General features: G+C 30.2%; 1 protein-coding gene and 1 long non-coding RNA gene across 8 annotated transcripts in view; one reads left to right on the forward strand and one right to left on the reverse strand.

The window, feature by feature from the left end:
• LOC106794042 (serine-rich adhesin for platelets) overlaps nucleotides 1-16,890 on the reverse strand; it is a 146,933-nt gene that overhangs the window by 81,554 nt on the left and 48,489 nt on the right. For all 7 annotated transcript variants that reach the window (XM_014761438.1, XM_014761437.1, XM_014761434.1 and 4 more), the window contains 2 exons: nucleotides 3,239-3,413; nucleotides 1,309-1,585 (listed from right to left, as the gene is read on the reverse strand). In XM_014761438.1, the coding sequence (XP_014616924.1) occupies nucleotides 1,309-1,585; nucleotides 3,239-3,375 (414 nt within the window). In that variant the 5' untranslated portion in view covers nucleotides 3,376-3,413. The remainder of the gene's footprint in view (nucleotides 1-1,308; nucleotides 1,586-3,238; nucleotides 3,414-16,890) is intronic.
• Nucleotides 6,875-8,987, forward strand: LOC106794050. The gene is made up of 2 exons (XR_001382493.1): nucleotides 6,875-7,078; nucleotides 8,854-8,987. It is a non-coding gene; the product is annotated as an uncharacterized LOC106794050 (long non-coding RNA).

Raw genomic sequence — 16,890 nt, forward strand, 5'->3', positions numbered from 1 at the left:
AGAGAGAGAGAGAGAGAGAGAGAGAGAAAGAGAAGTTTTAATTGTTTTCACAGAAGAGAACGAAGTAGTCGAAGGCACCATAATTTTGCGGGACTTGGATCCTAAAACAGCACTCGAATTCGAACTCAAGGTAAGTTCTAACAAATGAGTGAGTAAGTAAGTAAGTAAATGAGAATAAGAGAGTATACATATCTATATATATATGTGTGTGTGTGTGAGTAAAAGGGAGAGAAGGGTTGGTGAAAAGTTGAAGTTACTCGAGGGTTTGAACAGAAACGCTGTAATGGTTCTTAAAGGCCCCTTGGTTTCTAAAAGCAACATAACTGATCTGAGTATACGTGTATGCAAATGTATGGTAACTCCTGGTTTATAGGTATAAGTATAAGTATAATATGTATAAGGTATAGGTATAGGTATAACTGGGCGCCATTATCGTGACACAGTGTACAACCTAAACGCGTTCATACGTAAGAGAGTGAGTGAGTGAGTCGTGTCGGCGAGAGCTTGGTTCTACTTCCAAATACGGGAGAGAAGCAAACACGTAGTAAGAAGGTTCTTCTGAACGACCGGCTACGCAACTCTTTTCGATGAAAGTATTTTTATCTCTTGGTCGTACGTCGTCAAGCGGGAAGAACTCGTCCATCGACCTGCCCCTTTCCAACCAACCAACCAACCAACCATCCATCGAGAATCAAAGATCACTACTTCTCGAATACGAACACGAACAGGAACGAAGCTCTTACTTATTAACTCTCATAAATTTCTATTTTAATGATTTTTTTTCCCCTTCCTATTTTTGTGCCTAATAAATTCAATCTAATCTAAACGTTAACGTTAGATCTAATACAAAATGTTGATATTTATTTTAATCGATATGTTTTAATAATTTTTCTTTCGATATTTTGTTAATGGTCACATTAATTTGTATGATAAATCATTTCATATTGTGTGTGTGTATGTTAGGATTTTAAATAAATGATAAGTATGTATTTATAATAGGGTCATAGAATTGTGTCAAGGTTTGTATATATGACGATATATATTTAATTATAAATATTGATTAGAAATAGATATATATATATATATAAAATAATAAACGAGCCAATGAATTGCGATAGATTGCATATTGTTAATTAATTATCTAAATAATACAATTTTACGAGAATTTAATTGCAGTAATCGATTATCTATGGTTTTGTATGACATGCTTAAAAATAAATCATTCGATAATGAGAAATGTTAAGTACAATTTCTAAAGGAAAATAATTACGACGAACGGTAAGAAAGATCTAATGATCGAACACTTACGTTCAAGTGATTCTTCCTCGAGGTAATCGTAGTGTCCTGCAAGGATCCTCGCGAATAATGTTTCGCAAAGACCTCGACGAGTCTTGATCTACCAGAAGTTGGTGCATTGGTTTTTGATTTGGTGGTACCTGGTGGTGGCGAGCCATCGGATTTTCCAGTCAAATTTGGATTACTACTCTTTCGTTCAGGGAACACAAGGTGTTCTATGTTAGGCGTGTAACCTGGATCACTTCTGACAATGTCCTGAAGTGAACGACCTGTACTAGCACCACCATTGCTAAAAGATATTAAGACAAAAATATCAATTAAATGAAGAACTATGAATTTTTGGTAATAAGTTTTAATTTATGCGTGGGATGAGATGGAACATTTTAATTGCAACGTTAAATTATTTAAATGGGACGCGTGTTGTGATAAGATAATTTTTTTTCCTTTCTTTTTTTAATATTTCAAGGCAATCACCATTTCGTTTTTTTTAATGGAAATGTATATACATTTTATTATCTATAATAGAAATTAATTAAAATATGAATGAGATACAATAAATATTTATTGATATAAAGTAAGAATAATAATAAATAAATAATAATTGTAAAAAGAGTGTGTGTGATGATGAGTGTATTTATTCGGTATGTAAATTAAAATATCTCCTACATTAATTACTTTTTATAGAAAACCTTGGCCTACATCTGCTAACATATTTAAAGAACATTTAATTTAAACTATAAAGAAAAAAAAAGGATAAAAAATAACCCATTACCTCGAAATCCCTTACAAAAATGGCCTTGGAAAAAAAGATCTCACATGTTACCTTCAAACTATGTAACTTGGTTGTTAATAAAATTATTTTCATGTTCAAATTAAAATATCTGTATTTACGTACAACACATGTAACAAGTTTGTAAATCTACATATATATATATATTAATAAACGTGTAAACACAAAAACGTTTGTTAGTTGTATGATTAATTAAGAAGAAACAATCGATAACAGGGATGGTTTTTGCTCAATTTTCTACGTGTAAAAACTGGCATCAATTCATTCATCGGTTACAGCTTTTTCTAGCGGATTCAAAATGCAATAGACGAGTGAAGGGTGGGTTAATACATAGATAACGGAATATACATACACATACATACACATGCGCACACAACACGAGAGAAAAAGCGGCCGACTGAGAGACAAAAGCCACGAGAGAGAAAGAGAGTAAAAGAGAGAGAGAGAGAGAGCTTGATAAAGAACCAAGTTTAAAGGTAGAGATATATCAACGTGTTGTGCAAGTATGTTCTTAGTATACGTATACATAAAAATACATATACAAAAACACACACCCACCCAACTATACGCACACGCACACGCACGTAACCGGTTAGATTAAAGGGGGTTAATTATGCAGAACGGTGAAAACCGTGGGCGGTTTACAGTAAGCCAATTTATGCGGATACTCTACATAGTGAACAAGAGGGGAAACGGGAGGAGGAGAAGAAGGAGAAAGAGGGAAGAGGGAAACAGAGGGGTGGTGGGCTAGCTATGTTGCTCTATGGTTAACTTGAAAAAATGTTCAAATCGATTTAACGGGTATAATGAAAATGGAAAGTTAACGAGTACCGCGAACTTATGTTCAACAACTAGACCATGTGATTTCTAACTGTATAGTTATCTAACGTAAAGGTTAAAGGATCTTTCATTGGAAATATTCCGATGAAAAATTATTTACTAATTGTATCATCGATATAAATATTAACTTCAAGTTTGTTGTTCAAGTTGATACACATCTGTTTATTTTGTCCGATGCATTTTATCCGATCGATTCTTTGACGATTTTGTTAAACCCATCGTCGTCGTCGTCGTTGTCGTCTTATTTTGTATCGAATTAGAGAAACAAACGTGGCAAAAGGAAGATAAAATGATGAAATTAAATGAACGAACCTTGGTGTAAATCCTTGAGTTTGCCTTTGACCGCGTCTCTTGCTGCTACCACGACCTGGCTTTATATTCGTAGCTTCGGCGAGTTGCAGCAAGCGGCTGCGATGCTGTCGCAACAACGGGTCCTCCCGACGATTCATTCTATCCTGCGCATCTGTATTCTTCTGCTTCCTGCATTCTACGAATAATATAAATCATTTTGATATACATATATGCGATAACGTATATAAAACAACCCTTATAATTACAATTTTTTTATCCTTTTTATTTTTTTACTTTTTTTCCACCAATCTCAAACCCTCTAACCCCTTCTTACCCAATTGGTCTTACCCATGACTCATAAGAAAGGATTTTAATTAATTTTTGGGCTTTTTTCTTTTCCCCCCCCCCCCATTTATATCTATCTTTTGAAAATGATTTAAGAATTGTGTGAAAATATTTATTGTGTGAACAGATTATTATTATTATAATTATTAATACGTAGAATTATTTTTTTCAATGATAACAAATGATAATACCACGAGAAAATATGGCTTCTATGTTTGCTTATTTTGTCGATAATCATTTAATTATTCGTCTTTTCAAAATCATTATACAAAATAAAAAAGGTTTCGTTGAATTAATTATTATTATTATTACGTAAAATTATTACGAGAACGATAATGGGGCCAATTACCGTCAACGATATACGAGAAAATATGATTTTATTTCTTTCCTTTTGTTCTAATGGTTTTTATATACTAAAATACGAAAATATTATGTTACTAATTGAAAAATTAACATTATTTTACAATAAACGTTCGATTAATTTTGCCCATTTTTAAATATCATCGAAATGTTCAAAACCTTATCGAGAATATATACCCCGCATCAATTGTGAAAGAAATAAAGTTGCAATGAGAAAATCGTTTGAAGTATTATACTACTATTACTAAGATAAGAAACGTCATACCGATCTATGTATTAATCGGATAAAAAGATCTGACTTGACGCTTCTAAAACTATGTCCTTGATTTATCTCCTTCACTTTGAAGTCACCTAACCGAAAAGCTCTTTCTCCCCTTTTGTTACACTAGTTCAAGCAGTTTCGTATCGACGTTATTTCCGCTCTTTGCTCGTACTGAAGAACCACCTCCACCTCCACCTCCTCCTCCTCATCCTCCTCTTTCCTTTCTGTTTCACGGTCGAAACGATTTGCCTTCGTTTAAGTTAAAGAGAAAGAAAAAGATAGAAACTGACATAGAGAGAGAGAGAGAGAGAGAGATCTCAGTATCTTTGCAATCTCCGTAGATAAAATTTGCAGTAAACTACGTTGCTCTTGCTGTTCAACTCATATTCATAAAGTACCGTGTCTAACTTGTTCGGTGTCAAAGTGGAATTAAAAGGGAGCTTTCTCGCCGCAGGCTTCTCTCTCTCTCTCTCTCTCTTCTATTTTTTTTCTATTACAAACACATACGAACACTCTCACGCTTTCTATCCTTTTTTTTTTTCCCCTTTCTTTTTTCCGTATCGTTGCAAATTAAATCTAAACACAATTTGTTAAAACAAGATTAAAATAATAGTATTTATTTTAAGTTGTTTTATTTTTTTTTTTTTTTACGTGTTTTAAATCCAATATTTGTTGTATAAATACGAACCCTTTCACTATTTCTCTCTTACATTCACACTCACATTTTATCTATCTATCTATCTATCTATCTATCTCTTTCTTTTTCTTTGACTGTATCGTTGCAAAGTTAATCCAAACGTGATTTGTTAAAACAAGATTTAAATAATAATAATTCATTTTAGGTTTCTTTTTTTCTGTTCTTTCTTTTTGTTTTTTTTTTACACGTTCTAAGTTCAATATCGAATAAAATGAATTCAGTTTTATTTAAACATGTATGTTTTCCTTTTAAATTCATTCAATAAAATCAATATTAATAACTCGTAAGCAAAAGCATTGGTTGAGTGGTTTATTTTGAAAAATGTATAAGTTCATTTGTAACGATGAATAATTGAAATAATTTATTTTTTGGTCGTTGTTAATTTATAATTTTTAATTAAGGTCGAGTTATAATCGAAACAGCCAAGGTGAAAATCCATTTTTCTGTCCAGTTTTTCTTATATCGTTTAGTTTCGTGTATTTCTAATCGATGATTATTAAAAATAATATATAGAATCATTGATGCTAAACAAATCTCATTTTTCTTTAACAAAATTATATTAATTATTAAAATGAAACAACATATATTTATAATATTATATAAATATTTTACGAGATAATATTACCCCATTGGCAAATATTTCGTAATTCATTTAAAACGCAAATCTTGAAATATCTCAATATGGAAATAAACGTGATTATAATATTTTAAAGAAAACACAACTCACATTATGTAATAATAATAATATTAATAATAAATATAAAAATGTAATGAGATGTTATATATATATATCCAATTTTTAATCGAGAATAAGTTTTTCGTAAATTATCCTAATGTAAGTTACATTTAACTGATGACCTCATGAAAAACTCATTTGTTTCTCAGCTTGTGGGTTCCATATCGTGAACCTTAATCGATATAATACCTTGCAAGAGGTTCCCTTCGAATACCAAATTAAATTCGCTTAGTTATTAAATACAAAAAAAAAAAAAATACAAAAAAAATACGTAACACACTTACGAGTTTAATAAAATAATATATCTTTCGAAATAGAAGTTGGCAAAAATAAAATCAAAAAAAAGAAAAGCAACGTATCAAAGGAAGAACGAGAGAATTGCAAAGATATATTTCGAGACATGAAAAATACATTGGAATAAAAATGAATTCGCGGACAGGATTTTTCACAAATTTGTTTTTTTCCTAACTTTCCTGAAATAAACTGAATTATCGAGGATAATGGAAGAGGAAGGAAAACATATCAAACTTTTCTCATAATTCGTGAAAAATGTAAAATACGTAAATAGGGAATGATTTAAAACAACAATAAAACCAATAAGAATAAGAAAAAGAAAAAGAAAAATGATTTGAATTTTAAAATATAAAAAGACTTCCTTTCTTATCATCATCTACTTTTTTTCTTACTTCCTTTCCTTCGTTCAAACGATTACGTAAAAAGTGTACCTTTGTATTATAAAAAATAAATCGTTAAAAAATCTGACAAATTACAATAAAAGAATATCACATCGAAATTATTTAATGTTCAAAGTATGTTATATTAAATATGTAATACCTAAACCAGTACATATATGTTTAAACAATATGAAATATAAAAAGAGAGTGTGTTAGAGTATTAAAATAATAGTTAATTAATCAATAGAAGTGTCTATTGTTGCTTAATATCTCGGAGTATACGATTTATGTACTGTCCTCTTCGAAATTCGCTGTTGAACTAAGTCATTGTCCTATATAAAATTACTTTTATTAAATATTGTTTATATGCCCTTCCTATATAAAGTTGCGCATGTGTGTAACGAGAATTTTATTTGTAATTACTGCTTTAAAAATACATATTATATTTTCTTCGATGTTCTCTAAAATACATATACACACACACATTCTTACACACTTATATATGAAATACAGATATACATATATTCATACATGCACACAGGCACTTATGTATAAAACAGAAATATACATATATATATAGAAACATACTTATATAAGAGTAAATGTATAGTATATAGGAATAAAACTAGGTTGCAGAGACTGGCACATCTCTCACGTGGAACACGATTCGTTGTAGGTTTGTTCAGTACCTTGTATAATATAATGGAAGTATGGAAAGGAAAGGACGCATGTAACCCTCCGGCAAAAAAGTCATCATGGGCTTCGAATATCGTTTTGCCGATCGCAGGTAGCACGTAATAATTACATCAAAATTCGTGATAGAACGAGAAACACCACGTTAAAACTGGGTCGTATGACGAATGTTTTCCGTTAATATATATTTTATAATAGCTATGTACGTATATACGTATAAATAAATAATATGTTATCGTCAAAGCAACACACATGATATTACAAATCCGAATTGTAACGTTTCCAATGTTTGTTTTCACTGAAAATTTGTTTTCAACTGATACGTTGGGACGCGATTCTTGACGCGTGATTTCTACGTGAGAAGAATTATATAGTGACGTTATAGTTGATAAAACGGTGAGAGTAGTATGCCTTGCGGGAAATAAGGTGGTGTGAACGTATTCTCGAGTACCTCCTCTTCATTATCTCTCACTTTCTCTCTGTATCTTTCTATCTCTATCTATCTATCTTCTTCTCTCTTTCCAACACTTTCCATCTTTCTTTACCGACAGACAAGTTCTGTGTTAAGCGTTTTTTTTTTCTTTTTTACGAACCTTCCATTCTACTACGATTCAAACGACCCCGTTTCCCGTTCCAAATTTTATTTTTGCAACAAAGCTCCTTCTTTGATGCGCTAAAAAAAAAAAATGGAAAGAAGGAAAAGAAAAGAAAAGATAAGAAAAGAAAAGAAACAAAAACCTGTCAAACGTATCGGAGAAAAAAAATTATTTGTTTAAATAAAAAAATTCGCTCAACCTTTTTCGTACATTTATTGACGTTAACTTCAAAACTCTGCTAACGATTACGGTTCTAGATTTTTCTTTCTTTTTTTTTTTTTAAATACAAAAAAAGATATATGAAAAAAAAAAAAAAAAAAACAACGCGCACGTAAATAGATTAATTGAGCATGGGATTACAGAAACGAGATACAAAATGGAAACGACATTTTCATTCGTTCGACGCGTGTTTCGTTTCGCAAATCGTTACGGTCCGTGGTAAACCACTTCATAAATTACAAATTCTGATTGGGATTTACGAGGACAGGACGAGGTTTGCCATTTAAAGCGGACCACTGTCTGCTAACTTGGACTTTGCCATCGTTCGTTCGATGATTTACTATTTTTGTTTTGTTTATTGTTAGCCAAAGATAAGAAAAGAAATGAAAAGTGATGATATAATCTCCCATAACATTACAATAAAATGTTGAATAATTTTTTAATACAATAATATACTTATAGATATATTATTATTATTAATTGGGATATATATGACACCAAAATATTAATAAATAACAAAAAGAAAATTATTTTAATGCAGAACACACGAGGGTGAATTGTAAAATTACGAGTCTCAAAAAGAGAAACCAAAAGTAAAATAGAAAAAGAAAAAAGTAAATTTGACCTGAAATTGTAAAAAATTGTAAAAAAAGAAAACAAATACCAATGTTATGATACTTATTAGTAATATAAACAATTGGTATTATTTATTAACGAGTTAAATATTTTCTAAAAATAAAAAATGATGTCTACATCGTTGAGTATAATACATACATACATATGAATTGCAATCTCTCTGAGAAACACGTATGAGATACTTATTTACATGCATACATGTATGTGTAGAATGGAAATGAATATTAAGGGTGTAGTGTACGTGTTGCGTTTCGAATATACTGTATACAATATAATCTAGAAGATACTAGGGGACCAAGAAACGTTTCATTTCTAGCTTTAGTTTGTAACATCTTATGTTAGTGTAGAACGTATGGCCTCGAAGGAGGTCACGTAACGTTGATAACCCGAATCCAGATATGTCTGACATGTATTCCAGGATCATTGCCAATTCCCACGAGCATCTTGAGATCTCGACTGATCATGTGACAAGTAAAACAGTGGAAAAATCTAGCTCGTAAATAATAAATTTAGAAGGAAGGAAGGAAGGAAGGAAGGAAGGAAGGAAGGAAGGAAGGTAGGAAGAAAGGTAGGATGACTACTTTGCTTGTTAATTCTCCTCGTAACATTTAGAAAAGATTTAGTATATCTCGAGAGAGTTGTTTGATACAATTTATGGATAGAAAATTTATTATAACACCGGTAGTGTTAGCAATTAGTAGACGTGTATTTTGGTAGGGTGTTTGTTAAAATGTTAAAAAAAAAAAAAAGAACGAAAAAAAAAGAGAATAGAACAAAAATATTTTCTATTTAAAAACATCAGTACTGTGTTTTAATGTTTCGATGTTGAATAATATTATCAAGTGTTTTAGCGATGATAATATTTATATTCCCAAATTTTTTCTTTCGTTTTTATTTTCATTAAAAAGAAACAAAAAAAAAAAGTATTTTAAATGTTGCACACTGCGAAATGTATTTCGGTAATTAAAACGTTCTGCAAGTATTGTTTATTTGAAAGATAAAAGAGAGAAACAATATTTCATAGTTTAATATTTATTCCGACGCGAAATTTTCTAATATTTCTTTTCTCAATAGAACAATATTTACGGGAATATAAAATATTGATATTTTTGCTTTAGATTTATATATATATTCGTACTTTTTATTTAAATGTAAAATATTAATAATAATGTTGTTATATTTATTTATTAATTGAATTCACCAACTCTATCATAACAAAATTTTAATATTATTCATTGATATACTTAATATAATATGAAAAAAACATTTGTATATATTTTTTTTCTCTAATTTCCTCTATTATTTTTACGATAAACAAAAAAAAAACAAAAAAAGGGATAGCGAGAGATTACGTGGGTATCGTTTTATTCAACGTGAAATTTATTTTTAACGATGCTCTTACACATTCGAGTGTATCGATGTATTGATATATAAATATATATATATATATATATATATATACAGGGTGGAGTATTTAAAAGTGGAACATATAAATATCATCGTTATTTATGGTTTTGTGGGGGAAAAATCCCGAGGACACGAATGCGTTATTTCTACGAAGGGTTATCAAATAATAAATTGTTTTCGCTTTTCAATATTACCTTTTCGAAAGATTTCCAAGTAATTATTATCTCAATCCAAATTAAAATATATCTTTTACAACTAATAATTCTTCACCAATTAATGAATAAAAAAACTATTCGATTCTATCAAAAAAAAGAAGAAAAAAAAAAACGAGCGCCTCGATATTTCTTAAAACGGTGGACCTTTATAAAAAAAAAAAAAAAACAATAAAAGACTTATCTTATATACAACTTAACACACATTTTATCGAGAAAATTTGATTCGCAATAATATTTGTTCGATCGATCGATAATGTTATTTCAATTGGATAAAAATTACAAAGAAAAAACAAAAAGAACAGAAATATGTTTCTTGTATTATTATTTAAATATTTCCTCACCCCGTAGACACCATGATTTATCCACATAATAAATAACTAACAAGTATAATACTGTTCTAACCGATGAAAATCCTAACGATCATCATCTTACGATCCTTCATTTCGATAAATGAAAAAAGCTTGGACTATCCATATCGGGTTCTAGGGAATTTTATTTTATTTTATTTTTGTCGATAGAAAAAAAAAAAAAAGAGAAGAGAAGAAAAAGGTCGAGACGTTAGAAGTACAATAGCTTGGAAAGATGGTGTGCGATCTTGGAAGAGGACAACGGACAACGGCTTCTCTATTATCCTTTGGAATCCTTTCTCTTATGGTACCGTTCAGCAACGCGGAAAAAAGAAATGAGAGAGATAGATAGATAGAGAGAGAGAGAGAGAGAGAGAGAGAGAGAGAGAGAGAGCTTTTGACGGAATAAAAGCAACGGAAACTACGAGAATGAGACATGGACGAGGAGGCCTGCTGCAAGAAGAGCTTTTAGGGTAAGTAAGCTCTTACGGTGCTTGCACGGTTTACTTTTCTTTCTTATCAAACTCGACTCGATTTTTCTTTCCACGTATAAAGAATCGTTCACTTTAGTTCTCTTTTATAATATTGTATATATATATATATTTTTTTTTTCTTTTTATCTTTTTTTTTTTTTCAATAACATTTCTAACAGATATCCAAATATTTCACGTAATAGTATTAATTAATGTCAAATAAGTATTGTTTTTTTCTTTGTATTTCTTTAATTATAATACGTATTATTATTTTTAAATAATCGTACCTTTTTTTAAGGTTATAGAAATTGAATATTTAAAATGTTCTTTTACATTTATTACTATTATCATCATCATTGTCGTCATACGATGTCATAGCAGTAATAGTAGTAGTAATAGTTGTCGTTGTCATTATTATTAGTATCGTATATTATTTATCATTATTGGAATTGCACAATTGGGTCGATGTTACGATTGGTTGCACGGATTAGGTCGATCACAAGTCTCGGTGGTTCTCAACGAATTTCTCGGCCGTATACTGGCGGTCGGCATTTATTGCTAATTAATACCCGAAATGTTTTGCATATATTATAAAGGTGTTATTTCGATAAAATACCAACTAACGGAAAATGTTTCATTAATTTTATCGAATATCTAAAAGCACCGTTCGTTAACGAACAACCCAATGCGATATGTAAAGTTACCTGTAATTTTTCGATAACGATGGAATTTTCAAACCTAATTATATACCTTATAGAAAATTATTAACCTTGTATACAGTTTCGTAAGTTAATGTTACTTTTGAAAAATATATTATCAAGCTCTGAACATCATGAGACGATGTTGTTTTATTATTACCTGCGTAACAGAATATAAACGGGCTGGCTTGTTCAACGTTTTCGATCGTTTTATTTAAAACCGTTCCTGGCCCCTGTGTAACGGCAATTTGATTTACACGAGAGATTGGAAGCGTGCAAGAGAAATAGGCGCGTTCATTAGGTAAATATTTTATATTATTATTATTATATTACGTATTCTCTGTGATAATTATGACAATGGATTATACCATTTATTATTCTTATCGATATATTCAAACATTTCTTATTGTTCGCGTTATAAAACAAAACAATACTTTTTACATTTTATTGTAAGAAATGTTCAGTCTTTAACAACAACAAAATCTATTTCTAACGATTAAATTTGGATGAAATAGTCGCGTTGCGTATATTACTATAAATAATAAATAATATATTACAATTTTGCTCGCGCGTGTAACAATAAAACAAATATTTATATTTATAATATTGTCGTTATTAAATGAAACAAAAGAAAACGATGATAACCTCGATAACAACGTGCGGAAAATGTTTGATTAAAATTTGTAATTTGATTGATCAACGGGTGTTTAATGTTTCAACGTTTAATCTGCTAGATAAAAAGATATTTTCTTGTTAATATTGGAAGAATTTAATAATCACGTTCGATCATCAATATTCTCGAGAATTTGATATTTAAAGGACAAAGTTTCTTCGGTATAATAATTACCTACTGTTATTCACATCAGTGTGAATTATCAATATCATGTATTATCTCGCAAGGCTTTTGTATTCGATAACCCTACATAATAAATAAAGAAAGGAAGAACGGTGCTGAATCGACCTAGGATAACCTCAACAAGGTCAAATTAACAAGGAGACGGTCAGTGAGACCCACCTCGGATTTTTTTTAAATTTTGCACACACACTTGTAGTATATAAAATATTTACAGAAACTTTTCAAAAAAATATCAGAGATTGCAATGCTGTAAATTGTACAACATTGCCATATCTTTGAAATATGAATGAAAGAAAAAAAAGCAATTTTTCCAATTTATATTTTGCTTTGTTAATAGATAAAGTATAAAGAAGAGAAAATATTTATTAAAATTAAGAAAAAAATTGCACATTTTTCGAAGGGGTTCGTCGTACACGTGAGAAAATGATAAACTTAAGAAAAACAAAAAAAGAATGGGTAAAAAATTTCGGGGCAAGGTTTTACTGAATTCAACTTTAAGTTTACGCTTTATCACGAAAAAGTAGAAACTAGAGAAAGAGTCACGTGCGATGACTTCGTTAAATTTAATGACCACCGAAGAATCCTTCGGTAAGGAGCGACTAATTAATTACACGAGTGATATGACAAGATATACACAGAAACATCTACGTGTTTCTATTACATCGCATAAAAATACACACACAAACGGGTGCTTAAAATAATAACAAAAGTTATTTTTAACAAAATGAATATGAAATACATTTGTCAAGCATAAAGTGTGCCAAATGAAAATTAAACGAAATAATATTGCCAATTCTTGTCATACTTATTAAAAAACTATCATCAATCCGTTTGATCAATCTCAAATAAACCATCAATGATTCACCATTAATGTTAGTATCGAGAAATTGAATTTTTCAAATCGATTTATTTAAAAAAACATATTACGACAATTATTGTGTGCAAAAAAAAAAACAAAAAAAGAAAACAACGAAAAAGAATTTTGATTTTCCTTAATTTACCGTAACTACAATATAATATAGAAACTATACAAAAATTACGTACACTACGTACGAATTTATATGTTTAAATAATCACACACACGACTATGTGAGAAATATGAAAACATAAAAATACAAATAAAAATTAGGAAAGAGTGAATGGAAAAAACAAAAAAACAAAAAAATCGATCGAACTTTGGTGGGCCGCCCGTTCAAATATATATCTATATACGTACTTTAAAATGTTTTTTTTTTTTATTTTTTTTCCCTGATAAAATGTAAGTACCTTACCAATGGAACGAGCAAAGTATGTATTCTATTCCCAGAACGGGTAAAGTTTCTCTCTGCTCGAACAAAGGGAAGAACAATAATAATGTGTGTTGTGTAATGATGTTTCATTGACTCTACCTTGTGCAAACATGGTAGAAGAGACGAATAAGAGAAGCGGACGCAAATGGAAGCTCTGTTGGTATAAGCTTTAATAGCTAACGATCACGAGGAGAGAAGAACGAGCTAAGGGATCCATCCGAAGGGATCTTTAATAAGAACCATGGCTCTTGTTGACGTGTTAAAAATAGGGGTGCATGAGTAATCCCTATACGTAACGTTTACTTCTCCTTTTTTCTTATTCTTTTTATCCGGGGAGAGGGAGGGGAGGGGGGAGGGGGGAAGAGTGGAGGGCGAAGACGAATATGAAAACAGAAAAAAGAAAAAAATAAAACACTCTAGAACTTAGAACTAAATTATTTCATGATTGTGTTATTACCCCATTGGACAGATTTTTGTTAATTGGATAATGGACAATGTATTTTTATTTTTTTTTTGTTTTTATTTTGAAACGAATAATATACATGTTATGAGTTATTTTTATAAATTACAGAACCAAATCATTTGACCGCTAGTGGTTAGGTTCAGTATTAAATATAAATTTGAATTTGTTAAAGAATTTTCTGAATAGATAGTATTATTGATAATCTTGGAAACCCTTTTTTTAAATATATATAGAAAGAGAGAAAGAGAGGGAAAAACAAGAAAAAAAAGGATTGAGAGTAAATTATACGAAAGGAGTAAACGACGTGAAAGTTAAAGGATGATCGGAGAGTGGATTTCAAGTTGCGAGTCTTTTCGACGTTATCGACGTTATCCTTTCGAGATGCACTCGATGCACTGGAATAGAGAGATTACAGAAAATTCAATCAATTTGTTCTCTGCATCCTGATTCTGATAGGGTAAGGATTAAAGAACACGTGTTTTACGGATACGCTAACGGAGAATTTTATAGATCTTTCCCTTTTTCTTTTCTTTTCTTCATCTTTTTATTCCCTTTTTTTCTGTTCGTCCTTAATACGTCAAATACACACAAGTCGAGTCAAATTCTTCCTATTTGAAGGATCAATTTTGTTGTTTGAAGAATTTATTGATTAAGAAAAGAGAGAGAGAGTAACGTAAACGACGTTCCTTGGTATCCTTACTATGGCAAACATCGTAGGGGAATCATTTGATGAACTGTAAATTTAATTGCTGTTAAAGGAAAAGTAATAGTCGATTTGCTAACGAACGTTCGACCAATCGAACAGATCGATAATTAAACTATTTCTTTGTATTTTTCTTTTATTTCCCCCCTTCTCAATCATCGTTTCTATTTTAACAAGGTTCAACCGAAGAATGTTATTTCTTTTTAATCGTGATCTCCAATTTTTTGCGACTACAAGCAAAAAAGTATTACAAAAATAATTACTCGAATGTACGTACATGTATATCCGTACTCATGTATACGCGTGTCTGTCTGTGTCTGCGAAATCCAAAGAACAGAAAAATCAAGCAACCGGGGAAAAAGGGTATTAAAAATCTTTTCAAGGATAATCGATATAATAGTGATAAATATTTTATAACGATGTTAATCTCAAGAATAACTTTTTTCGTTTTTGCTAATTTTTCTTCTTTTTTTTTCCTAATCATAATTCCGTACTTTTTTCGATTACCGGCTAAATGTATGAGAAAATAATAATTGTTCAAATGTTTGCGCACGCGTATATACTTACTTACGTTTGTGTGCACGTATGAAATCCAAAGTACAGAAAAATCAAGTAACCGGGGGAAAAAAGGTTATTAAAAATATTTTCAAGGATAACCGGTGTAATTGCGAAAATGCGCACTACGATTTTACGAATGGGTGGGCACTTTTCTCCTCCGGCCCGACATTTTCTTCGCACCGTTTGCTTTATCCTCCAACAGGATTATCAAATTTTCGGATCTGCTTTTTTATGCAACTGAATGTGACGGCCTAACCGTGCCAAGCGTTAAACTCACATGATATAATGTGGAATATAAAATCAGCTCGACTCTTACAAGTTTCCACTTCGTTATTCTCTCTTTTTTCTCTTCTTTTTTCTTCTTTTTTTCTTTTTTTCTTTTTTCTTTCCACTCTCTTCTTTTATATAAAACATAATATATAAAAGAACAAACAAACAAATAGAAAAACCGGAAAGAACAAATTTCTACGCCATAAAGAATAACGTACGAAAGCATAAAAAAAAAAAGAAAATGGTAGGGAACACAACACCCACGCAATTTGCTATGACCATAGTTAATTAATTGCGGTTGAAAAACAATATAACTACAAGTAAACGTTCGTTTATAATAATTTATTAAATAATCAGAAGTATTATCAATCAGGGGAAATTATTTTTCTTTTACCCCGTTTATATCGGGTTGACAGGTTCTTTTTTTCTAAAAGAAATTCAATTTTCTCGCGGTAAATAAAGAGGATAATATAAAAAATTGTAATTGGATTTTAATGTTTATTGATATTTAAATAAAACAAAATTAATCCAAAGTCTTACGCGAACGAATTATTTTGCATATCTATTGTAGAAATGACGTTAATTTAAAAATCATGCGTGGGAGGAGTTCACGTTGGAAAACGTGGGAGTTCACGTTGGAAAACGTGGGAAATAATAAAAGACTGGGCTATTTATTTTTCCCCTTATTTTGTCAACTTTAAAAATCACCAAAAAAGAAAAATCAAACATATTTTCGATGATTTTTCCGACAGAAAAGAACACTAAATTAATTTGCGATCAAATTGAATCTTTTTAAAAATTAATTATGAAAATTGAGTCTTTTTAAAAATTAATCAATCAACTGGATTGCATAGTTATTGCAAAGACAAACTTGTCACTTCGTTAATGAACTTATATTTCACATATTTCATAAATATAATAAGTTTTTGTCTATCGATAATATTCCACCAAGAATTAATATTAAAATATACTGATAGTTTGTTATAAATATTAAAAAGTCAACGAGTCTCATTCACATGATATTTAATAAGTTTAGATTAGTCAAAGAACAGAAWAAAGAACCAAACAACAAAAAAATTATCAGGTTCCCATTTATCAAACCTTTGTCTAATAGAATAAATAAATGTTTTAAAAATACCAATGTCAAGTTGGTATTTTATAACTTAGTAAAAATAA

The sequence above is a fragment of the Polistes canadensis genome, unplaced genomic scaffold (assembly GCF_001313835.1).
Source record: "Polistes canadensis isolate GaletaPanama2010 unplaced genomic scaffold, ASM131383v1 scaffold_22, whole genome shotgun sequence".
Lineage (NCBI taxonomy): Eukaryota > Metazoa > Arthropoda > Insecta > Hymenoptera > Vespidae > Polistes > Polistes canadensis.